This window comes from Hypanus sabinus, chromosome 25 (genome assembly GCF_030144855.1).
Source record: "Hypanus sabinus isolate sHypSab1 chromosome 25, sHypSab1.hap1, whole genome shotgun sequence".
In the NCBI taxonomy this organism is placed as follows: Eukaryota; Metazoa; Chordata; class Chondrichthyes; order Myliobatiformes; family Dasyatidae; genus Hypanus; species Hypanus sabinus.
Window position 1 is genome coordinate 5,162,826 of NC_082730.1, and position 26,788 is coordinate 5,189,613.

Genomic DNA, 26,788 nt, shown 5'->3' on the forward strand with positions numbered 1-26,788 from the left:
GAACGGCTGTGTGGGAGTTTCCCTCAGGCCTCAACAGGTTAGAGTTCAGTCCGCTAGATTACAACAGCTCCATTGTCTCCGGGTTTGGTGGTTGATGATGAGGATGGGGTTGGGACTGCGACAGGACTGCTGATGAAGTTTGAAGTTGTTTAACCTCACCATCAAACCCACAGAAAAGGGGGGAGCTGTTGTAGTCTGGGAGACTAATCACTACCTTGCTGAGACAAGGCAGTGACTCTCAGACACCGCCTCTTTCCCCCACTAAGGATCACCAACCTCATCAACTTTGGAGATCTCCAATCCACTGCTATCAACATCACAGATTCCTTGCCCTGCTATTCTCATTTCTAACTCTTACCTCACTGTCCAGTTAAGCCCATTGTTTCTGCCAGTCCTGACGGAAGGTCTTGGCCCAAAATTTCAATCGTTTATCCCCCTCCGTAGATGCTGCTTGACCTGATGAGTTCCTCCAGCATTTTGCGTATGTTGCTCTGGATTTCCAACATCTGCAAAATCTCTTGTGTTGACAACACACACAAAATGCTGGAGGAACTCAACAGGCCAGGCAGCAACGATAGAAAAGAGTAAGTAGTCAATGTTTCGGGCCGAAACCCTTCATCAGGACTGGAAAAAAGGATGAGAAGACAGAGCAAGAAGGTTGGTGTGGGTGTAATGAAACCCAATTTCCCTCGGGATCAATAAAGCATGTCTGTCTGTCTGTTTCTCATGTTTGTGTTTTGAGTAAGGTAGGGAGGAGGTCTGATGACAGCACATTTTTGACCCGTTACCGCCTTGGTGCCTCACAGAGTTGGTTTTCCTTCATCTTTCCGCAGCTGTCCAGGGTACCGGTGGAGACGTGCGAACAATATGAAACTTGCAGTCAATGTCTGAGCTCGGGAGACCCGCACTGTGGCTGGTGTGTGCTCCATAACATGTAAGTACCCACCAGTGCCCACTGGTACACTTATCCCCTCACTCTGGAACTGTGACTCAAGTGTTATTTCTCTCTGACCGTGGAGATTTATTTCCCAGTCCCTGAAAACGGACATACCTGACGGAAGCCCAATGTACCCTGCCTGCACTGAGAAAAGACTAAGTCTTCCAGTAAATCTCATGCTACCAGTTAGACAAGGACCACGGTTATCCACGGTTAACCTTTGCTGAGGCTGATTGTGGTACCGACTGCAACAGGCCCAGAACCCTCTCGTGTACCACCAGCTGTCAGGGCAGGGTTCAGTTCCAATACAGGGCAAGCAGTAACAGTAAGAAGACGACGTGACGACGTGACGCCGTGCCACGGCCAGGACTTCCATGTGCAACACTCCATAGTCCATTTAGAAAACAGAACATAGAACTGAGAGAATTTACAACGCTGTTACCTGGTCTTCAGAAACTGAGTTATAAGGAAAGGTTGAAGAGGTTAGGACTTTATTCCTTGGAGTGTAGAAGATTGAGAGGAGGTTTAATGGAGGTATACAAAATTATGAGGGGTATAGATGGGTAAACAGAAGCAGGTTTTTTCCTCTGAGGTCGGGTGGGAGTACAACCAGTGGTCAGGGGTTAAGGGTGAAAGGTGAAAAGATAAAGCGAACATGAGAGGAAACTTCTTCAAGCAGAGGGTCCTGAGAGTGTGGAATGAGCTGTCAGTGCAAATGGGGCATACGATTTAAATTTCAACTATTATGAGTAAGTTGGATAGGTCGGTGGAAAGTAGGGGTATAGAGGGCTATGGTCCCGGTGCAGGTCGACAGGACTAGGCAGATTAAATGTTTTGGCATGGAGTTGATGTCAAAGTTTAAGAGAAGTTTAGATAGGTCCATGGATGGTAGGGGTATGGAGGGCTATGGTCCCGGTGCAGGTCGATGGGAGTAGGCAGTTTAAATGTTTTGGCACAGACTGGATATGTCAAAGGACCTGTCTCTGTGCTGTACCTTTCTATGACTCTTAACAGGACAGCACAGTACAGGGCACCTTGGCCCATGATGTTCTCCTGACCTTTAAACCTACTCCAAGATCTGTCTTAACTTCCTTCAACTTCTTTAACTGTTAGTTGCTTTTGGTTCTGTGAAGCAGTTTAGGACTTCCAGCCAAGAGGACATTGTTGAGGGAAATGGAAGTTCTGGAGGGCAGATAGGGCACCCTGTGCTGCCAGCTCCCCGTCTGGGTAAGCCGGGTGTGAGTCTAGCAGTGAGTGAATTCTATTTGTCAGTCTTTTGAGCACGGTGAGATGCACTTGGGAAATGCAGGTTGGACACGCAGAAAGTAATAGGTGTTCCACTTTGAAAAGCAACCCAAGGAATTGGACAGGTCTTCATGAGGAGGATGGGAATCCGGAGAGAGGAGGAAGTGTGGCAGGTGCCCAGTAGCTGGCTCAGTAGCCAGTACTGAAGAGAAGCAGAGAGGCAGAGATACTGGGGAGAAACTTTCAAACCTTAGTGTGTTTGTTGTTGAAACCATACAGTTGGTTGGAAGACGTAGGGGTTACATGAAAGGCCAGGATGGAGAGACAGGTCAAGTCAAGTTTATGGTCATTTAACTAATACGTATATGGATATTGTATGGTACACTGCCTGGTATGGGGGAGGGGGCTATTGCACAGGATCAAAAGAAGCTGCAGAAAGTTGTAAAATTAGTCTGTTTCATCTTGGGTGCAAGCCTCGGTTGTATCCAAGATATCTTCGAGGAGCGGTGCCTCAGAAAGGAGGAGTCCATTATTAAGGACCCCCATCACCCAGTACATGCCCTCTTCTCATTGTTACCATTGGGAAGGAGGTACAGAAGCCTGAAGGCACACACTTGATCAACTTGTTTATTTTTATCCATATTATTATGTATTGCATTGTATTGCCGCCACGAAGTTAACAACATCACAATATGTGCTGGTGATATTAAACCTGATTCTGGTTCCGTAATCTGTCAAACGAGACCCCTACAGTCCTCTCAACCATTCTCTCAGTCCATGGTAGGGACTTCTGGTCCCATGCTCAGCTGCTCCCATGCCAGGTGGAGATGTAGCTTGTGAATTAACTGGGCACAGACAGTGAGGGATTTGAAAACAAGGATGTTAAAATGTCCTGTACAAGCTGAGTCAATAGGCATGGGCAATTCCTCACTTTGGAAGGCTTGAGGGAAGCGATGATGCAGCAGTGAGCCCAACGCTGTGGGAAACCAATCGATCATTTCTGCCTGGCAGTTTTGTATGCCGAGACTGCTGGAGTCTCAGTGAACAAATACTTCTGATAAGATTCGTAAAGAAAGGTAGAAATATAAAAGCTCAATTATAAAAACATTTTGGGATGAAATATAACTTGAATCAAGCTATAACAGAATTGAACCAAACTATAACCCCTGGTGTGCTATGTGTGTCAGCATAATGCAGGCTAGACTGGATACCTGGATGGAATTGAGTTGCAGTGACTGGTCTCGCCCTGAGGGTCACTCCGTAATAACCTGATAAATTCCACAGCTCTGCAAGGAAAGGGCAGCACCGTGCTGATGAATCAGTACTGCTGCCAATAACTACATAATGGAAATCGAGAATATTAACAAATTTTGAAGAAGTCAGCAAATTTGTATTTTTGGGTTTCTAAATTGAAAATTCTTTTTTACACTTAGCACAACCAGGTTTACATCAGGGAGTCATAAACACAGGCGGTTCTGCAGATGATGGAAATCCAAAGCAACACAGACAAAATGCTGGAGGAACTCAGCAGGTCAGGCAGCCTCTGTGGAAGTGAACCAACAAGCTGATGGTTCAGACTGAGACCTTTCATCAGGACTGGACAGGAAGGGGGAAACGCCAGAGTGCAAAAGTGGGGAGGAGGCAAAGCAGTTACCTAGAAGGTGATAGGTGAAGTTAGGTGAATAGGAAAGATGGAGAAGAGGGAATCTGATAGGAGAGGAGAGTGGACCATAGGAGAAAGGGAAGGAGCGAACCCAGGGGGAGGTGATAGGCAGGTGAAGAAGAGGGGAGGGGGAGGGAAATATTTTTTACCAGAAGGAGAACTTGATATTCATGCCATCTGGTTGGAGGCTTCCCAGATGGAATATAAGGTGTTACTCCTCAACCCCGAGGGTGGCCTCACTCGACACAAGAGGAAGCCATGGACTTACATGTGGGAACGGGAAAGGGAATTGAAATTAAAATGTTTGGCCATCGGGAAGTTCCCCTTTTGGAGAACAGGGCGGAGGTGCTCAATAAAATGGTCCCCCAATTTACGACAGGTCTCAACCATGCAGAGAAGGCCGCATCAGAAGCAGTGGACACAATGGACAACCGCAGAAGATTCGCAGGTGAAGTCTTGCCTCACCTGGAAGTCTGTCATTAAGGAATGACAGATACCATGTATGGAACTTTCACCTCCTCCTCTGCCTCCCTGATGTGTGAAACAACAGCACAAAAGCAGCTGTTGGTAGTTGTTTAGTAATTTTCCACTGCGAAGTCTCTCCAAGGTGTGCCTACTTTGAAGAAGTTCAGTGAGACTGTCTCATTGCTCCCCCACTGTGATCTCTGCTGCTCTCTGACTCCTCTTACGACCATGTGCTTACCGAAACTAGCTATCACAACCACGTATCCTTCCTGGGAAAGTTTCACCTATCACCTGCCACCTTGTACTTTTTCCTCCCCTTTCCCCACACCCTTATTCTGACTTAACCCCCTTCCTTCCTTCTCAGTCCCAATGAAGGGTCTCAGCCTGTTGACTCAGCCCCTTGACCTGCTGAGCTCCTCCAGCACATTGTGTGTATTGCTCTGGATTTCCAGCATCTGCAGGGCCTCTGCTGTCTGTGTTGGCAATTGGTCTGGATTTCCAGCATCTGCAGGGCCTCTGCTGTCTGTGTTGGCAATTGGTCTGGATTTCCAGCATCTGCAGGGCCTCTGTTGGCAATTGGTCTGGATTTCCAGCATCTGCAGGGCCTCTGCTGTCTGTGTTGGCAATTGGTCTGGATTTCCAGCATCTACAGGGCCTCTGCTGTCTGTGTTGGCAATTGGTCTGGATTTCCAGCATCTGCAGGGCCTCTGCTGTCTGTGTCTGTAAAATGTTTAAGACAGGAGTTCCCAACCTTTCTAATGCCATGGACCTTTACATAGAAACATAGAACATAGAAACATAGAAAACTTACAAGCCATAAGGCCCTTAGGCCCACAAAGCTGTGCCGAACATGTCCTTACCTTAGAAATTACCTGGGGTTACCCATAGCTCTCTATTTTTCAGAGCTCCATGTACCTGTTCAGGAGTCTCTTAAAAGACCCTATCGAATCCGCCTCCACCACCACTGCCAGAAGCCCATTTCACGCACTCACTACTCTCTGTGTTAAAAAACTTACCCCTAATATCTCCTCTGTACCTACTTCCAAGCACCTTAAAACTGTGCCCTCTCGTGCTAGCCATTTCAGCCCTGGGAAAAAGCCTCTGACTATCCACATGACCAATGCCTCTCATCATCTTATACACCTCTATCAGGTCACCTCTCATCGTCCGTCACTCCAAGGAAAAAAGGCCGAGTTCACTCAACTTATTCTCATAAGGCATGCTCCCCAATCCAGGCAACATCCTTGTAAATTTCCTCTGCACTCTTTCTATGGCTTCCACATCCTTCCTGTAGTGAGGTGTTTACCATAAACCACATCATTTTCTGGATCCAGAGAGCCCACCGTGACCAAGTGCGCTGCTATCTTACCAGGAGGCCAGTATAGTTGAGTCATCAATGACGCCAGACGTCCGTAGCTTTCTGAGACTAGAGGCACTGGAATGCTTCTTTGGTCGCAGCATGTACATGGTTGGACTCTTGGTGATCCTGGTGATGTTTACATCTGGGAACCTGAACTTGCCACCTCAGCGCCTGATGCATGCTCGCCCCACTCCTGAGGTGCTGTTTGATCAGAAGACAATGGAGCCCACTCAGTGGAGAGGATGGAATTATTTTTCTCTGGTCCACGTTGAAGGTTGATAATCCAACCATTGTTGGCCCATGAATGGTGGTGCCGTGAGACCTCACAGTAAGATTCATTGCTGAGCATTGATCGCCACTTGGAACTCTGGAAGCAAACACACCACCCTGCTCTGTTTTCTGACACTGATCTCTGAGTGAACTGGACCACGCAGTCCTTTCTACCCAGGGCAGCTATACACCACCGTACTTGACAGTCCCAGAGACTGTGACTATGAAATCCATTCATATAACCATATAACCATATAACAATCACAGCACTGAAACAGGCCATCTCGGCCCTCCTAGTCCATGCCGAACTCTTAATCTCACCTAGTCCCACCTACCTGCACTCAGCCCCTAACCCTCCACTCCTTTCCTGTCCATATACCTATCCAATTTTACCTTAAATGACACAACTGAACTGGCCTCTACTACTTCTACAGGAAGCTCATTCCACACAGCTATCACTCTCTGAGTAAAGAAATACCCCCTCGTGTTTCCCTTAAACTTCTGCCCCCTAACTCTCAAATCATGTCCTCTCGTTTGAATCTCCCCTACTCTCAATGGAAACAGCCTATTCACGTCAACTCTATCTATCCCTCTCAAAATTTTAAATACCTCGATCAAATCCCCCCCCCTCAACCTTCTACGATCCAATGAATAGAGACCTAACTTGTTCAACCTTTCTCTGTAACTTAAGTGCTGAAACCCAGGTACCATCCTAGAAAATCGTCTCTGCACTCTCTCTAATTTATTGATATCTTTCCTATAATTCGGTGACCAGAACTGCACACAATATTCTAAATTTGGCCTTACCAATGCCTTGTACAATTTTAACATTACATCCCAACTTCTGTACTCAATGCTTTGATTTATAAAGGCCAGCGTTCCAAAAGCCTTCTTCACCACCCTATCTACATGAGACTCCACCTTCAGGGAACTTGCACTGTTATTCCTAGATCTCTCTGTTCCACTGCATTCCTCAATGCCCTACCATTTACTCTGTATGTTCTATTTGGATTATTCCTGCCAAAATGTAGAACCTCACACTTCTACTTCTACACATTCAACTGCAGTCATGAAGACATTGGAGGGTTGCAGGAGGCAGGTCTGTGTGCTCCTGAGGAGAACATGCCAGTGACATCTGGTACCAGACATTTACTGCGTTTGACCTATAACACAAAGCACTACAGCACATTGCAGGCCCTTCGGCCCACAATGTTGTGCCAACCTTTTAACTTATTCCCAGGTCAATCTAACCCCTCCCTCACACATAGCCCTCCATTTTTCTTTCATCCATGTGCCTATCTAAGAGCCTCTAAAATGCCCTTGATGTCTTTACCACTACCCATGACAACACTTACCTTACACCCGGCACCCACTGTATGAAAAACCTAACTCTGACATCCCCCACTGTACTTTCCTCTGATTGCCTTTAAATTATGCTGCCTCGTTTTGGGCATTTCCAGTCTGGGAAAAGGGCTTCGCCTGTCCCACTTTATCAATGCCTCTTATCATCATGTACACCTCTATCTTGTCACCTCTTTTGCAGTAAAGAGAAAAGCCACCATCTTGCTCAACCTATCCTGAAAAGACGTGCTCTCTAATGCTAAACCTTACATCATTGAAGAAGGCAACTCACTCCTACCTTCTCGCGGGCAACTAGGATTGAGCAATGAGGTGTTGACTCAGCCTGCATGTATGAAACAAAGCGGGCTGAATTCTGATGGCAACACATCAGGTCATAGAACACCACAACAGCACAGAAACAGGCCTGTTAGCTCGCTGAGTCCATATTGAACCATTAATCAGCCTAGTCCCATCAACCTGCACCCAGAGCTCAGCCCTCTGGACCCCTCCCATCCGTGTATCTACCCAAATTTCTCTTAAATGTTGAAATGGACACCACAGCCACCATTTGCACTAGCAGCTTATTCCACACGCTCTAATGAAGAATTTATTCCTTGTGTTCTCTTAAACAGTTCACTTTTAACCCTTAACCTACGACCACTAGTTATAATGTCATCCACCCTCAGTTGAAAAAGCCTGCTAGACCCTCAGAAGCCATAGCTCTCAAAAACCAAGGTTGCCTGAATCTGTTATCCCTACCTTTTATTTTGACAGGAACATACAAACACTGTACTCTCAAAATTTCACTTTTCCCAAGTGCAGCTTTGCCGGAACACAACCCCTCATAATCTACACTTGCCAGATCCTTTCTGATACCATCAAACTGATACTATGGAAATGAGTATCGCATGCTCTCTCACTGGGACTTCTACGTACTGATTAAGGAAACTTTCCTGAACACATTTGGCAAATTCTATCCTATCCAGCTGTTTCACAGTCATATGTGAAAAGTTAAAATCACCTACTATCACAACGTTATGTTTCTTGAAATAGTCTGTGATTTCTTACAAATTTGCTCCTCCAAAATCTGTGTGTGGACTGTTGGGTGGTCTACAATATAAGCCCATTAACATGGTCATACTTTCTTATTTCTCAATTCTGCACATAAAGCCTCACTAGTCGAGTTCCCCAGTGTATCCTGATGGAGCTCTGCGGTGATATTTTCTCTGACTAGTAACACCACCCCTCCTCCTTTGATCCCTCTCACTCTGTCACATCTAAAACAATGGAACCCCAAAGCATGGAGCTGCCAGTCCTGCCCCTCCTGCAACCAAGACTCACTAAAGGCAGCAATCTCGTAATTCTACAAGCTGATCCATGTTGTGAGCACACTTACCTTTCCTACAGTACTCTTTGCCTTGAAATATACACAGCTCAAATCGTTAGTCAGACCATGCTCGACATTTTGTTTCCTGATTTTGTATGTAGGCTTATCATGGTCTTTCTCCACAACCACCTTCATATCTGTTCTGGTCATCTGGTTTCCAACCACTGCAACTCTAGTTTAAACCCCACACCCATGCAGCACAAGCAAACCTTCCCATTTTGGTATTAGTCCCCTTGTAGTTCAGGTGCAAAGTGTCCCTTCCATACAGGTCCCTCCTTCTCTGGAAGAGAGCCCAATGATCCAAAATTCTGAAGCCCTCACTCCTGCACTGACTCCTTAACCACGTGTTAAACGGTATATTCTTCCTATTTCTGGCCTCACTAGCATGTGGCAATCCTGAGATCACAACATTGGATGTCCTGCCCTTTAACTTACCACCTAACTCACTTTGCGGGACCTTATTACCCTCCTACCCATGTCGTTGGTACCGACATGGACCACTACCCATGGTGGCTCATCCTCACACTTAGAAGTGCTGTGGACTTGATCCGAGATGTCTCTGATCTTGACACCCAGGAAGCAACAAACCATCTGCGAATCTCATTCTTAACTACAGAATCTTCATTCTGTTTCCCTAATTAACGAACCCCCATCACTACTGCTCATCTCTTCTCCCCTCTTCCCTTCGGAGTTACAGAGCCAGACTCAGTTCCAGAGACCTAACCACTGTGGGTTTCCTCTGCTAGGACACCTCCCCAATTTAGTTACAAAATAACCTTTAAAATGAAATGAAGACACGAGTGTCCATAGAGGGTAATGGGTCCAATGAAGGCAAATGGGTCCACGTCAAGAATTCCCCTGGATTGGCAGGGATGAATCAGGCTTAGGGCCTGTCTAACTCTGTGCTGTGTAATTCTGTGGTTAGTAGATCACATCAATTCTGGGTTTGCAAAGCCCCCTGTCTGGGAGCTGACAGGTTAAGTTTGTTCTGACCACAGCTTGGTAAGCTGTGACCAGATGTGTACTGTTCCAGACCTGACTGCTCCGGTCTACTGTGCCAAGTCTCTGCTATTGATTCAGCTCTGGGCACCAGTAATCTGCCAAACATAGGATTCCTACTTCAGGGTGAGCTCTTAGCCAAGTCAGGGGTTCCCGTCTGCCTAGGGCAATGAGAGGACAAATCCAGTTGCAAAGAAGCAGAATTTCCATGATTCTGGCCTGGTGAGGAATGCAGTGTAGAGGAAATGGGCTTCCCTGATGAAGTAGGAGCCATCCTCAGCCACGTTGGACGTGATGCTTTGATTGGTCTGTTGGATGTATTCTAACTGGAACCATTTCAGGCCAACCTCTGAGGTGGTTGAACTCCCACGCTGCATCTCATAGAATCAGAATCAGGTTTAATATCACCGGCATATGCCGTGAAATTTGTTACTATATGGCAGCATGTTAAAAACTGTAAATTACAGTAAATATATTTGAGCCAGAGGCTGTGCCAGTCAGAGTGGACCGTGGATATTGTCTAGATTCCAAAGCCAGGGCAGTACAGTATGGAGAGCAAGCTGTTGACCATGTAGCAAGCTCCCCCTCTTCACACATCCGATAAACCCAAAGGAATGGAGAGACTGATACAGCCTGGTACCAGTGGCACCACAAGACTTGCCAGTCCATATTGAACTCAATGTAGGACTGCCTTAGGGGACTCCAGATTTTTTCCTTGGGGTTTATTCCTGAAGTATTCCCCATGAGTGGGTACAGCTGCAAACCACAAGATCAGAGTTTTCCTTCTCCGAAATGAGTTGCCAACCAAGGATGATGAGTCCCATTTGTCCAAAGCAACTGGTTTTAAGGCACCAGTAACCCGTCTTTGCCCCTTAATGTGTTGGTAGAAATAGCTTTGCTGGGCTTAGTAGCTAAGCCACATGTGAAGGCCAGGAGCTGGAAATGGTCGTCAGAAGCTATTTGAGGCACCTGTCACTGGGGGCATTTAATAGATGGTGGGAGGTAGTCTCCACTACCACCCTGGCTAAAATAACCTTAAGGAACCTGGAAGAATATATATATAAATTAATTAAATAAGTAGTGCAAAAAGAGAAAAAAAGTAGTGAGGTAGTGTTCATGGGTTCAATGTCCATTCAGAAATCTGATGGCAGAGGGGAAGGGGCTGTTCCTAAAATGTTGAGTGTGTGTCTTCAGGCTCCTGTACCTCCTCTTTGATGGTAGCAATGAGAATGGTGCATACCCGGGTGACGGGGGTCCTTAGTGATGGATGCTGCCTTTTTGAGTCATTGGTCCTTGAAGATTTCCTGGATGCTGGGTAGGCTAGTGCCCATGATAGAGCTGATTGAGATTCCAACTTTCTGCTGTTTATCTTGATACTGTGAAGTGCTCCCCACCCCCATACCAGGCAGTGATGCAGCCAGTTAGAATGTTCTGCATAGTACATGTAACGTTCTCCTTCGCGTGTACTGATAACGTCGAATTTAACGTCGAGATAAACCAGTTAATAAGAACCAGATCGCAGTAAGATTAACCATTTACTGTTCACTCTTCACATTAACATATGGTGAAAACTGTTGATAAAACAATACAAGATTGATACAGTATTTGTTCCTTCCTTAATATCACATTTCAAGTGTAAATACTTGCAAAGGTGACTATAACTACATTACACTAAGGTGCAGTATACAGGGAGAGTTTACCTGCTCCATTGACTACTTTAAATACACTTCCATGCAAACTATCCGCGACTCTTTAACTAACGAAAGCATAAACATTATCTACCGTCGTTACTTCTAACAGGATCGGCATTAACATCTTAGTTCAATATATCGATTATCTATTAACTTACAGCGTTGCTCTCACTGTGATTTCTCATGCCTGCAAACAACTTCTGCTCAGGTGAGCCTCGTGGAAAGCCCCCACCCTCGCGCTAATTTCAAACCGGTGTTTTCCCACAAGACGCGGCGAAACCGGATGTGACGTCATCGCATGCCGATATATTTTACATGCAATGAATATACTTTAAACACTCCTAATTCTAACTAGAGAATACTATTGAATGAATTACTAAGCGAAAATATTATAAACTAAATAACTGTCGTAAAGACAGCACACTCCCCGCTTGACCTTCGTAAGGTCACAATGAGCAGAGTACAAAACTTAGTCTCTTAATCAGTCATTGGGTAGAAGTAGAATAACTTCTGTAACTGGCCCTTGGTAAATTTTCACATCGCCTTGGTCGGTAGTCTTCAATTCGATCTTCCTGACATGTCCATCCTCGCTAGGGAATGTAGCAGTGGTTCTGGCCATTGGCCAGCTGTTGCGGGTGATCTGCTTGTCCCTGAGCAGGACTAGGTCTCCAACTTGAAGATTCCTGCGGGGTTCTGTCCACTTTTGTCTCTGTTGCAACAAAGGTAGATATTTTTGTCTCCAGCGAGGCCAGAACTGATTTGCCAGAGCCTGGACTTGTCTCCATTGCTTTGTGTACAAATCCTTGTCTGAGAAGTCTCCTGGTGGAGGAGGTGCTCCTGCCTTCTGTGTAAGGAGCATTGATGGCGAAAGGATGAAGGGGTTTTCTGGGTCAGAAGACACAGGTAGGAATGATTGTGCGTTTATAATGGCTGTGACCTGTGCCATTAGGATGCACAGTACCTCGTGGGCCAATCGGGTGTGTTGCTGCATCTCAGGTTTCCTTTTCCGGGTTTTCCGTAAGGACGTGAACCGTTTGACTGCCTGCTCTTTGTTATCTGGTGAGCGCTGGCATGGTTCTCTGAAAGGCAATGGGGCAACCCCATTATTTGCTTCATCTCTGAAGACCTTGGTGTCTTTGGGTTTTAAAGAAATGGTATCTTGAGCTGATTGTGCAAGTTTGTTTCCGTGCTCGGTTTGAATGAAAACTGACTGACCTAGCGTCTCGTCGGTTACTTTACACTTGGTAATGTCTTGTTGTGCTTCTTTAGGGTACACCTCAGTGAGGCAGATCTCGGAACAAGAACGGCTTGACTGAGTTTGACCGCAAACTTCTGTACAGTTCGAGCTGACAATTGTTGTCCTGGAGTGAACCTCTCCCTCCCCGCCGTCCTGTTGTGGGGGTGAAGGAGCGTTGTCGGTTCTTTCATTCTTGACTTCATCACGGAGCCGTGAGGGTAAATTTCCTTCCTCGTATGGATGTGATGCAATCGTGACTCTCTGAGGTTCCTCGTAGCTGGGGAAGTTATCGAATACGTATGGAGAGGGGAGACGAGCCTGCCAGTCTGTTTGATATTGTACATAGTCGCTTGTGCGTTCCAGTCTGGTCCTTTCTAAAGTAGATCTTGCTTCGGTCAGATCACGCGACCCTTCAGCTTCTTTTATGTACTTTGCTTCCGCCATGGCAGCTTCTTCTTCTCTTTCTAGCTGCAGCACTTGCAACTCTGTCGATATTTTTGCCATTTCCAACTGGATTTCGGCTTCTCGGGCGGCCGCTTCGGCTTCTCTGGCAGCCGCTTCGGCTTCTCTGGCAGCCTTTTCTTTCTGGATTTCGGCTTCTCTGGTGGCCAGTTTCATTTTCAAAACTGCTTCTTGTTTGGCGTAATGCAGTCGCACCTTGGCGGCTTCTGCCTTGGCTCTTGCCTGGGTGGACTTACTTGATGTCGTTCTACTGCCCTTGTCGCTGGGCGCCATCGACTTGATCCCGGATCGAGCTGACATTGCAGCACTTGGAACACCTGATAACGCCTGGGTGGGCTTACTTGATGTCGGTTTACTGCCCTTGTCGCTGGGCGGCGTCGACTTGATGCTGGATTGAGCTGACATTGCAGCACTTGGAACACCTGATAATGCCGCTTTTTCACTGTAACATTCTCCTTCGCGTGTACTGATAACGTCGAATTTAACGTCGAGATAAACCAGTTAATAAGAACCAGATCGCAGTAAGATTAACCATTTACTGTTCACTCTTCACATTAACATATGGTGAAAACTGTTGATAAAACAATACAAGATTGATACAGTATTTGTTCCTTCCTTAATATCACATTTCAAGTGTAAATACTTGCAAAGGTGACTATAACTACATTACACTAAGGTGCAGTATACAGGGAGAGTTTACCTGCTCCATTGACTACTTTAAATACACTTCCATGCAAACTATCTGCGACTCTTTAACTAACGAAAGCATAAACATTATCTACCGTCGTTACTTCTAACAGGATCGGCATTAACATCTTAGTTCAATATATCGATTATCTATTAACTTACAGCGTTGCTCTCACTGTGATTTCTCATGCCTGCAAACAACTTCTGCTCAGGTGAGCCTCGTGGAAAGCCCCCACCCTCGCGCTAATTTCAAACCGGTGTTTTCCCACAAGACGCGGCGAAACCGGATGTGACGTCATCGCATGCCGATATATTTTACATGCAATGAATATACTTTAAACACTCCTAATTCTAACTAGAGAATACTATTGAATGAATTACTAAGCGAAAATATTATAAACTAAATAACTGTCGTAAAGACAGCACAGTACATATGTAGAAATTTGCAACTCCTAAGGTTGTCGTGCTTTCTTTGTAACTGCATCAATATGTTGGACCCAGGATGGATCCTCAGAGACGTTGTCACCCTGAAATTGCTCACTTTTCCGTTTCTGATCCTTCTATGAGGACTGGAGCGTGTTCCTTCATCCCACCCTTTTTGAAGTCCACAATCAATTCTTGATCTTACTGACATTGAGTGCAAGGTTGTTGCTGTGACACCATTCAACTAGCTGATATAGTATTTGTAAGATTGTAAGAGGTATAGAGTGCTCCACAACAGGCACAAGTCTCTCCACCATTGAGGACATCTTCAGAAGGTAGTGCCTCAAAAAGGGAGCATCTGTCTTTAAGGACCTTCACCATCCAGGACCTGCCCTCTTCTCATTACTACCATCAGGCAGGAGCTGCAGGAGCCTGAAGGCACATACTCAATGGTTTAGGAACAGCTTCTTTCCCTCCACCACTGGATTTCCGAATGGTCCATGAAATCATCAACACAACCTCATGATTCCTTTATTACTTTTTCATAATTTTAAATTGCAAATTATACTAACTTTTGCATCCGGTACTGCCACCAAAACAGCAAATTTCATAAGATAGGTCAGCGATGACGAGCCTGATTCTGATCCTGAGTGGATGGTCTCTATCCCTTACCCAGGGATGAAAGGTCGAATACCAGAGGACATACAGATACAGTGAGAGTGGATAAGTTCAAAGAAGATGTGCAGAGCAAGTGTTTCCACACAGAGAGCAGTGGGAGTCTGGATTGCACTGACCGGGGTGCAGGTGAAGACAGATATGATCAAGAGGCTCTTAGATAGGACATGAATGTGCAGGAAATTGAAAGATAAGGACATTATGTAGGCAGAAGGGATGAGTTTAGTTGGGCATTTGGTCAGTAATATAATTAGTTCAGCGCATTGTGGGCTGAAGGGTTTGTTCTGGGTCTGTACTGTTTCTATGTTCTACACCTCATCATTCTGCCTGCCGGAGAGGTGTGTACAGCCTCCTGACGAACTTGACAAGAGCAGGGGGATGTTGCATGTCATGGCAACCAGAATGGTGGCCAGAAACATCTCAACCAGGTAGAGCAACGACGCTTCTGCTCAGTTCTCCAGCGTGAGTGTGCCACATTAAATTTGATTCCATATGCTTTTAAATGCAAAAGCTGTAATGTTGGATCTGGAAGCAGTTCAAGAGGTGAAGCCTTCATTATTAATTTATTGAAATGAAAATAAAATTGCACGCTCAATTTAGTAAGCAGAAAAACTTCATGAGTTATTTTCCGAAGAATCCCAGTTATGTGACTAACCTGATGCATTTTGTCAGTTAATATAATACAATACTTGAATAGTGTGGTATTATAATGTCTTCTTGCGACAATATAATTGCTTACCTCTGCAAAAGAAATATTCCCTCGGTACAAAGCATTGAGTTCTGCAGAGCCATTACCAGCATGAAGGATTACTGCAGCAGAGCAGAGCTCTGACAGCTGGAAAATGTGACATATGGCTTTATTACTGAAGTCCACTGGCCCTTTCAGCTCTGATTTGGCAGAGAAATGTTGATCAGTTAGGAGGGGCTGTGCGAGTGGGACTTGCTGTAGGAAATTCTCTTTAAAAGTACTTATTAAAGACACTCGTTCTCGAAAGATGACTAAGTAAAATCTGGAAATCTCTTTGAGATGCAGGAAGGCAGAAGAAGATTTGGATCCCAGAAAGGGATTTAAAATCAGCCATGACACTTTGGGCTTCATACCAAGACTGGTCAGGAACCCCGCCAATACTGCAATTAAAAACTAACTCTGCACTTCCTTCAAATTCCAGCTCACAATTCACATGTAAAGTGAAAATCAAAAGCATTAAAATAATTTGACTGGTTTCTCTTAGTCTGCAAGGAGAAGAATAGAGGAATAGAAACATTGAAACATAGAAAATCTACAGCACAATACAGGCCCTTCGGCCCACAAAGTTGTGCCAAACATTTCACTACCTTAGAAATTACTAGGCTTACCTATAGCCCTCTATTTTACTAAGCTCCATGTACCTATCTAAAAGCCTCTTAAAAGTCCCTATTGTATCCGCCTCCACCACTGTTGCCGACAGCCCGATCCACACACTCACCACTCTCTGAGTAAAAAACTTACTCCTGACCTCTCCTCTGTACTTACACCCCAGCACCTTAAACCTGTGTTCTCTTGTGGCAACCATTTCAGCCTTGGGAAAAAGCCTCTGACTATCCACACGATCAATGCCTGTCACCATCTTGTACACCTCTATCTGGTCACCTCTCAATCTCCATCGCTCCAAGGAGAAAAGGCCGAGTTCACTCAAACCTATTCTCATAAGGCATGCTCCCCAATCCAGGCAACATCCTTGTAAATCTCCTCTGCACCCTTTCTATGGTTTCCACATCCTTCCTGTAGTGAGGCAACCAGAACTGAGCACAGTACTCCAAGTGGGGTCTGAACAGGGTCCTATATAGCTGCAACATTACCTCTCGGCTCCTAAATTCAATTTCATGATAGATGAAGGCCAATACACCGTACGCCGTCTTAACCACAGAGTCCACCTGCGCAGCTGCTTTGAGTATCCTATGGACTCAGACCCCAAGATCTCTCTGATCCTCCACACTTACTATTAATACTATATTTTGCCATCATATTTGACCTACTAAAATGAACCACTTCACACCTATCTGGGTTGGACTCCATCTTCCACTTAACCCAGTTTTGCGTCCTATCAATGTCTTGTTGTAACCTCTGACAGCCCTCCACAATATCCACAACACCTCCAACCTTTGTATCATCAGCAAACTTACTAACCCATCCCTCCACTTCCTCATCCAAGTTATTTATAAAAATTACAAAGAAGAAGGGTCCCAGAACAGATCTCTGTGGCACACCACTGGTCACTATGCAGAGTATGACCCGTCTACAACCACTCTTTGCCTTCTGTGGGCAGGCCAGTTCCGGATCCACAAAGCAATATCCCCTTGGATCCCATGTCTCCTTACTTCCTTAATAAGCCTTGCATGGTGGACCTTATCAAATGCCTTGCTGAAATCCATATACACTACATCTACTGTTCTTCCTTCATCAATGTGTTTAGTCACATCCTCAGAAAATTCAATCAGGTTCATAAGGCATGACTTGCCCATGACAAAGCCATGCTGACTATTCCTATTCATACTCTACCTCTCCAAATGTTCATAAATCCTGCCTCTCAGGATCTTCTCCATCAACTTACCAACCACTGAGGTAAGACTGACTGGTTTATAATTTCCTGGGCTATCTCTACTCCCTTTCTCGAATAAAGGAACAACATCCACAACCATCCAATCCTCGGGAACCTCTCCCGTCCCCATTGATGATGCAAAGATCATTGTTAGAGGCTCAGCAACCTCCTCCCTCACCTCCCACAGTAGCCTGGGGTACATGTTATCCAGTTCAGGTGACTTATCCAACTTGATGCTTTCCAAAAGCTCTTTCTTAATATCTACATGCTCAAGCTTTTCTGGCTGCTGCAAGTCATCACTACAATCACTAAGATCCTTTTCCATAGTGAATACTGAGGTAAAGTATTCATTAAGTACCTCTGCTATTTCCTCCGGTTCCATACACACTTCCCACTCTCACACTTGATAGGTCCTACTCCTTCACATCTTATCCTCTTGCTCTTCACATACTCATTTCACCTGAATGGTTCAGAGATTTCAATAAAGGGTTAGCACTGCGTTATTAACCTGGTATTTTCCCGCAGATGCTGTCACTCAGCTGTGCTGTTCCCTCTAAGCTGGGCAGGTTCATGGCCGCACTGTAACTGAAATGCTCCCTCTCACATAGCCTTCGTTGCCATGCAGCTGGAAAAAGATATCGGAAGTAAAGTTTATGAGACATCAAAGATATTCTTTGCTGTACTGATCCTCATTATACCCTTGAATTAATAAATAAAATCAAATTATGCATTATTTCAATTTTCATTCTAAATATTCTCGTTATGCATATCACAAAAACATTATTTAAAATGCCACACATGTAAGAATTCGCTGCTCAGAGCAACGGCTGTTTTTTTCCAACCAGCCAGGCTTTTTCCATGGAGTTCAGGTGGGACTACAACCAGAGGTCATGGTTAAGGGTGAAGGGTGAAAAGTTTAAGGGGAATCTTCATCACTCAGAGGGTATTGAGAGTGTGGAAGGAGCTATCAGTGCAAGTGGTGCACATGAGCTTGGTTTCAATGTTTAAGAGAAGTTTGGAGAGGTATGTGGATGGAGGGCTATGGTCTGGGCGCAGGTCGACGAGACTAGGCAGTTTAAGTGGATCGGCACAGACTAGATGGGCCGAATAGCCTGTCTGTGCTGTACTTTTCTGTGATTCTGTTTAGGCCCATGATGATGAAGGATAATGATACAATCCTGGATAGAATGGTGTGTGAGGAACCTGCAGCCACCTTGGTGATGAAGGACTGCGCATTGGGAGGTGTCATCACTGGCATCAACTCATCTATTTTAGTTTAATTTCCACACACTGTACTCCATAGCTCAGCACTGATTATCCCAGAGATGATGGTACAGCAAGTCTGCTCCTAAGAAGTTCTCTTCCAGGTAGGAGAAGCTGCGATGTAGATGATCCTTGCCACACAGCAAGATTCGAAAAGGAAATGCAGAGAGCAGCACCTACACCATGCAGATCGGCACAGAGGCAAAGGGGTTAGTGTAACGCACGGAGGCACCAGCGGTCAGGGTTCCATTCCTGCCGCTGTCAGTAAAGGGTTTGTATGTTCACTCCGTGACCACGTGAGTTTCCTCTGGATGCTCTGGTTTCTTCCCATTTCCAAAGACACAGGGTTGGGGTTAGTGAGTTGTGGCCATGCTGTGTGGGGTCAGAAGCATGGGGGCACTTGCGGTTTGCCCCGGGATGTCCTCAGAACGTATTGGTAATTAACACTAAGGGACACGTTACTCTACCTGCTCCAAGGCGCATGTGGTAAATAAAACTGATCTTTAATTTTTTCCAGTCCTAGTGAAGGGTCTCAGCCTGGAACGTTGTCTTGTTGTTTGTGGACTTTTAGTGTAAGGCCCCACCTGTCAGGGAGATGAGGTAGCAAGGAACTGCAGTTCCCTTATTCTCTGCAGGCTATTGGAGAAAATTGTTGGTGCCCAGTGGCACTGGGATCTGATCCACTCCACAGATGCTGCCTGGCTTGTTGAGTTTCTCTGGCATTTTCTGTGTGTTGCTCCAGATTTCCATCATCTGCGGAATCAGCAGCATTGACTACTGTACGTGCCCTTTCCCTTACACAAGCCTTCAACCCCATCAGCTCAGATCGGATTATGGAAAGTCCTTTCAAAACCTTCACACTCTGTGCCTTCCTCACTCTGATGTGCAGTCAGTGATCCCAGCTGAGGACTCCACCACTGACTAATCCCAATAGCACTGAGGACAACAGTCTGTACCCTCACACCAACCCTCTTCTCCAACAGCCTCCAGTGATTGAGGGAATGAGGGGTCTCCAGTTCCTCACCAACTCATCTCCCCGGGTAGGTGGGCAGGCATTGAAACCCTTCCCCATCAACTCCTCTCTAACTCAGCCACTCCACCTCCGACAGCGATACCAATTGCGTCTGTGAACCAGGCTCAAACACCTTGTGCCGCAGAATGCCCCAGCACGACTCATCCTCTGAACCATGCCTCCTCACTGTCTGGCGACAGCTCACCACAATTTGCTTCAGAAAAGATGTTATACATTTTTAGTCAATTCTCTTGCCTTAAGATTTACCAGCAATCTGTCACACATCACCAGTAATGACATCCTAAACCAGAAGTCCAGAAACCGATTCCTTTGACGGGCTTGTCTAAAACTAAAGGCGATGGATTTAAAGTGAGTGCAGGAGCCACGTATCTATTTTCTGTCTATCTGTATTGTATTTTGTATGGCATGTTTTATTATGGGTTACGGTAATCTGTCACGTGGGTTGGGGCATGGTAGAAGTAAATTAATATAGTGTGCATGCTTTGTCCTTGTTAGTTTAGTTAGAGCATTTGGATATTTTATATTAACCGTTTACTTCACTAACTTGGCTTATTTTGTTTACCTCATTAATATTACTAATATCATTTATCACTGATTTTGATTGCTTGTCTTTGTTTGTTCAAATGATTCAATTTAATCTAAGCAAATGTATACAGTATACAGCATGAAGACCCACATTCAGGTCTATGAAACAAGAACCCCAAAGAATGCGTGACAGTGACACCAAAGCCTCCCCTCCCCTTCCCCCCACCCATACAAGGATCAAACGTGCTTTTTTCCACTTGGAACTCAGTTATTTGGAAGCGTGTCACACGGTGCGGAGTCCCTCGCTCAGGCTCTCAGCAGTTTTGCTTTGCTTTTCAAGTAACTGCTACATTCAGAGAGAGGGAGGAGGTTTAAAGAGGACCTGAGGCGGTTGGAATCTGGGATGAGCTGCCAGAGGAGGTGGTGGAGGCAGGAACAGTAATAACATTAAGAGGCATATAGACAGGTGTCTGAATGAGGTGGTCACAGAGGAGATGGAATTAATGGAGGCTGGAGGGTCAGAATATTATTATTTAATTATTTATGGTTTATATTGCTATATTTCTACACTACTCTTGGTTGGTGCGACTGTAACAAAACCCAATTTCCCTCGGGATCAATAAAGTATGTCTGTCTGTCTAGATAAGATGGGCCGAAGGGCCTGTTTCTGTGCTGTACAGTTCTGTGGCTGTTAATTGGCTGGAAGGTCAAACTGGGCGTCCAGTGATCCCCACTCCAGCAGTGACATTGAGGCATGCAGGAGATATGACCAAAGCTTTCGGGACAAACACCGAGATAGGGAGCAAGGTATGAGAGTCAAATAGCCCAGCCCTTCACCGGCCACACTCCTCCCAGTTGGACCAATGCCTCTCCAACAGACTCACTGCTCCCAGACTGACTCACCCCTCTCGGACAGACACACCCCTCTCGGACAGACCCACACCTCTCGGACAGACCCACCCCTCTCAGATAGACCCACCCCTCTCGGACAGACCCACCCCTCTTGGACACACCCGTCCCTCTTGAACAGACACACCCCCCTCGGACAGACACGTCCCCCTTGGACAGACCCACCCCTCTCGGACAGACACACCCCTCTCAGACAGACCCACCCCTCTCGGACAGACACGTCCCTCTCGGACAGACACACCCCTCTTGGACAGACCCACCCCTCTCGGACAGACACGTCCCCCTCGGACAGACCAGTCCCTCTCAGACAGACCCACCCCTCTCGGACAGACACGTCCCTCTCGGACAGACCCGTCCCCCTCGGACAGACACACCTCTCTCGGACAGACCCACCCCTATCGGACAGGCCCACCCCTATCGGACAGGCTCACCCCTCTCAGACAGACCCACACCTCTCGGACAGACCCACCCCTATCGGACAGACCCGCCCCTCTTGGACGGGCCCACCTCTCTCGGACAGACCCACACCTCTCAGACAGGCCCACCCCTCTCGGACAGACCCGCCTCTCTCGGACAGACCCGCCTCTCTCGGACAGACCCACCTCTCTCGGTCAGACCCACACCTCTCGGACAGACACACCCCTCTCGGACAGACCCACACCTCTCGGTCAGACCCTCACCTCTCGGACAGACACACCCCTCTCGGACAGACCCACACCTCTCGGACAGACCCACCCCTCTCAGATAGACCCACCCCTCTTGGACAGACACGTCCCCCTTGGACAGACCCGTCCCTCTCGGACAGACACAACCCTCTCGGACAGACCCACCCCTCTCGGACAGACACGTCCCCCTCGGACAGACCAGTCCCTCTCAGACAGACCCACCCCTCTCGGACAGACACGTCCCTCTCGGACAGACCCGTCCCCCTCGGACAGACATGCCCCTCTCAGACAGACCCACCCCTCTCGGACAGACACGTCCCCCTCGGACAGACCCGTCCCTCTCAGACAGACCCACCCCTCTCGGACAGACACGTCCCTCTCGGACAGACCCGTCCCCCTCGGACAGACACACTTCTCTCAGACAGACCCACCCCTATCGGACAGGCACACCCCTCTCGGACAGACCCACCTCTCTCGGACAGACCCACCTCTCTCGGTCAGACCCGCACCTCTCGGACAGACACACCCCTCTCGGACAGACCCACACCTCTCGGACAGACCCACCCCTCTCGGACAGACCCACACCTCTCGGACAGACCCGCCCCTCTCGGACAGACCCGCCTCTCTCGGACAGACCCACACCTCTCAGACAGGCCCACCCCTCTCGGACAGACCCACACCTCTCAGACAGGCCCACCGCTCTCGGACAGACCCACCTCTCTCGGACAGACCCACCTCTCTCGGTCAGACCCGCACCTCTCGGACAGACACACCCCTCTCGGACAGACCCTCACCTCTCGGACAGACCCACACCTCTCGGACAGACACGTCCCCCTCGGACAGACCCGTCCCTCTCAGACAGACCCACCCCTCTCGGACAGACACGTCCCTCTCGGACAGACCCACCTCTCTCGGACAGACCCACCTCTCTCGGTCAGACCCGCACCTCTCGGACAGACACACCCCTCTCGGACAGACCCACACCTCTCGGACAGACCCACCCCTCTCGGACAGACCCACACCTCTCGGACAGACCCGCCCCTCTCGGACAGACCCGCCTCTCTCGGACAGACCCACACCTCTCAGACAGGCCCACCCCTCTCGGACAGACCCACACCTCTCAGACAGGCCCACCGCTCTCGGACAGACCCACCTCTCTCGGACAGACCCACCTCTCTCGGTCAGACCCGCACCTCTCGGACAGACACACCCCTCTCGGACAGACCCTCACCTCTCGGACAGACCCACACCTCTCGGACAGGCCCACCCCTCTCGGACAGTCCCGCCTCTCTCGGACAGACCCACCTCTCTCGGTCAGACCCGCACCTCTCGGACAGACCCACCCCTCGGACAGACCCACCTCTCTCGGACAGGCCCACCCCTCTCGGACAGACCCACACCTCTCGGACAGACCCACCCCCATCGGACAGGCCCACCCCTCTCGGACAGACCAGCCCCTATCGGACAGACACGCCCCTCTCGGACAGACCCGCCCCTCTCGGACAGACCAGCCCCTATCGGACAGACACGCCCCTCTCGGACAGACACACCCCTCTCGGACAGACCAGCCCCTATCGGACAGACACGCCCCTCTCGGACAGACCCGCCCCTCTCGGACAGACCCGCCCCTCTCGGACAGACCAGCCCCTATCGGACAGACACGCCCCTCTCGGACAGACACACCCCTCTCGGACAGACCAGCCCCTATCGGACAGACACGCCCCTCTCGGACAGACCCGCCCCTCTCGGACAGACCCGCCCCTCTCGGACAGACACACCCCTCTCGGACAGACCCGCCCCTCTCAGACAGACACACACCTCTCGGACAGACCCACCCCCATCGGACAGGCCCACCCCTCTCGGACAGACACACCCCTCTCGGACAGACACACCCCTCTCGGACAGACCCACCCCTATCGGACAGACACACCCCTCTCGGACAGACCCGTCCCTCTCGGACAGACACAACCCTCTAGGACAGACCCGTCCCTCTCGGCAGACACAACCCTCTCGGACAGACCCGCCCCTCTCGGACAGGCCCACCCCTCTCGGACAGACACACCCCTCTCGGACAGACACACCCCTCTCGGACAGACCCACCCCTATCGGACAGACACACCCCTCTCGGACAGACCCGTCCCTCTCGGACAGACACAACCCTCTAGGACAGACCCGCCCCTCTCGGACAGGCCCACCCCTCTCGGACAGACCCGCCCCTCTCGGACAGCATGCTGTGCAGACAGCTCCGACAGCTCGCCTGAGCAGAGCTCTGATCTCTTCACCTGAGCTTAGACCCTATAAACAGAAGAACTGTATTGTTCCTTAAGGCTGAGAGAATCAGGCAGCCACTGGAACAGTTCCACTGAGCAGACAGCTCCATGCAGAGAGGGTAAAATAACGGTGAATAATGCAGCGGTTGTTAGATCAAACGTAAAGCTGCACACATCATCTCAATCAATACCACATAATTACAGATCCTGTTTGGAGTTCATTACTGCTGTAATGTTCTGGAATGCTGCATCATCGATTTCTGACCAGTCACTGGCCCTGCTGTGCGACTGACTGTTGTTCTACACAAGGGATTTTTCAATGCACCAGTCAATGGTGCTGGTCTATCTTTTGGTTCCTGGTTTACATCGAGAACTTGTCATCACACCAGTCAGTGGTACTGGTCTCTCTCTTGGCTCCTGTTCCATAATGGGAACGTCATCGCTCCAGTCAGTGGACATGATCAATCTCATGGGCTCCGGTTCCACACTGGAAACATCATCAGGCCAGTCAGTGCTCTGGCCTGTCTCAGGGCTGCTGGTCTGCACTGAGGACTTATCATCGCACCAGTCAGTGCTCTGATCTATCTCAGGGCTGCTGGCCCACAATGGGAACTTGTCAATGCAGGGGGAAGAGCATTAGATTTTATCAAACCTTTCAGAACTGTGTTACTGGAGAGTCAGTCCTGCCTTTTCAGTCATACTCCTATTACTGCAGCCACTTTATAAATGAGGGGTTGTGACCAGGCAGTAACCCTCAGCTCATTAGTTCTCTGTGTCTTAATTTCTACGTCAACCAGCCAGGTCTCCGAATCTGTTGTGGTGGACATAGATAGGATTATTGTGATAATGGTAAGGTTTAAATATCAGCACATCAATCAAAAATTATTCAGAGAAACAAGCCCTGCCCTTTGAACCCAATGAGCCATGACATCTAACCCGGCCACCCATAGTTGACCGTAGCCTAATCACAGGTCAATTTATAATGATCAATTCACCTACTAAATGCTATGTCTTTGGACTGTGCGAACCTGCTTGTTCACGAGGAGAATGCAGAAACTCCTTAGAAACGGCACAGGAATTGAACTCCGAACTCCAACAGCCCGTGCTGTGATAGCATTGCACTAACCACCATACACTTCGTAGCCTAGTTACCCCTGGCCTGGATTGGGCATCCAGGCCAGGGGTAACTAGGTGAGGCCTGGGATCAGCGGGCCTTGCAAGCCCAGAGCTTGAGGTTCGGAGTTCAAAGTCCCATGGTCGGCTGGGGTCTGTAGGTTGGACCCCAGGGGCAGCCTGTCCTGGAGTTGGAGGCATGTTGGTGTGTGTGAGTGGGTGGATGATTGGACGGTGGGGGGGAAGGGGCTTGTTTTGTTATTGTTGTTGTTGCTTGTGTAGCTCTGCTGAACATTGTGGACGTGCTATGTTGGTGCCAGAGTGTGTGGAGACACTTGCGGGTGGCCCCCAGCGTCTCCTCGGATGTGCTGGTTGTTAAAGCAAACGACAGATCGATACATGAACCTGAATCTGAATGGGGTCACAGTGCAGTTCAAACACCAAGAATCTCTATGACACCAGCATTGCGTGTGCGAACCAGACAAAACAACGCACTCCCCCCACCCCCACTGCCGTCGTGGGTCTGTGCTCAATAGCTGAAGTTAATATCAGAAAATTTATACAACCTGAAATCCTTGCTCTTCACAGATATTCACGAGAACAGAAGAGTGCCCCAAAGAATGAATGACACTGAAACAGTTAGAACCCAAAAGCCCCCCCACCCCCCTCCCATGCAACAGCAGAAAAGCAACGACCCTCCCCATCCCTACTTACTTCAGCAAAAATAAAACATCTGCACCTTCACCCACCAAGCAAGCCCCCAGTGAGGACCACGATCTGCAGTGGTCAAACACTAATCGCTCCCCCAACAATTTGACGTTTCCTAGACTCTCTCTCCCCCTAATAAACAGGTAGAGAGGTGTCCCCTTTCACAGCGAAAGGGAAGGCATAACAAAACAACTCCCTGATTTGCGGTGATAAAGTCTGTCATGTCACTTTTTTCCAAGTTCTCTGACTTGAGAATCAGCAACAAGCTCTCTCCTACGAGAGAGAGAGAGAGAGAGAGAGAGAGAGATTTTACAGAGACCCCAACTGCCAATCTGCTGCTCTCGATGTTAGAGAGCTTAGAAACAACTTGTCCCCAGGGCTGCAAAGCCTCAGAACCCTGAAGGTGTGCTCGTCTTCTAGGCCGCATCCTTGGGCTATCAAAAAGCAGTCAATCGTGAGCCCCTGGGAGCAGGTCCCACCACTGCAGAGAACCAAAGTCTGAGAGTAACTCCAGATCAGGGTCTCCGAAAGAACTCCACGCACCCTGAAAGTGAAAAAGTGAGTCATCCAGTGCAGAAATTAAACTGCTTCCGCAGATAAGCTGAAAGAAGTCGATGTTAAGCACCATCATAGCTCTGCCCTGTAGTGTTCCGGCCTGTGGGCTTCAACAACCAGGATTCCCAGGTAATACCTTCACAAGGGTGGAGATATATGTGACACCAAGCAGACAATCTCTGAAGAGTGTTGATAATGACTGGGGTCAGCCATCTTGTAAAGATACTGCCCAGAAGAAGGAAATAGCAAATCACTTCTATAGAAAAATTTGCCAAGAACAGTCATGGTTATGGACAGATTGAAGACCATGACTGGCCACGTCATAT

General features: G+C 47.9%; 2 protein-coding genes across 3 annotated transcripts in view; one reads left to right on the plus strand and one right to left on the minus strand.

The window, feature by feature from the left end:
* LOC132380944 (plexin-A2-like) overlaps positions 1 to 26,788 on the plus strand; it is a 570,948-nt gene that overhangs the window by 291,620 nt on the left and 252,540 nt on the right. For both annotated transcript variants that reach the window (XM_059949929.1, XM_059949928.1), the window contains exon 5: positions 834 to 934. In XM_059949929.1, coding sequence (XP_059805912.1) covers positions 834 to 934 — 101 coding nt within the window. The remainder of the gene's footprint in view (positions 1 to 833; positions 935 to 26,788) is intronic.
* On the minus strand, positions 11,591 to 15,687 carry LOC132380945 (uncharacterized). Its single transcript, XM_059949931.1, has 2 exons — positions 15,582 to 15,687; positions 11,591 to 13,628 (listed from the first exon to the last, which is right to left on the minus strand). The coding sequence occupies exon 2, from the start codon at positions 13,460 to 13,462 to the stop codon at positions 11,840 to 11,842; it is 1,623 nt and encodes a 540-aa protein (XP_059805914.1). The 5' UTR covers positions 13,463 to 13,628; positions 15,582 to 15,687; the 3' UTR covers positions 11,591 to 11,839.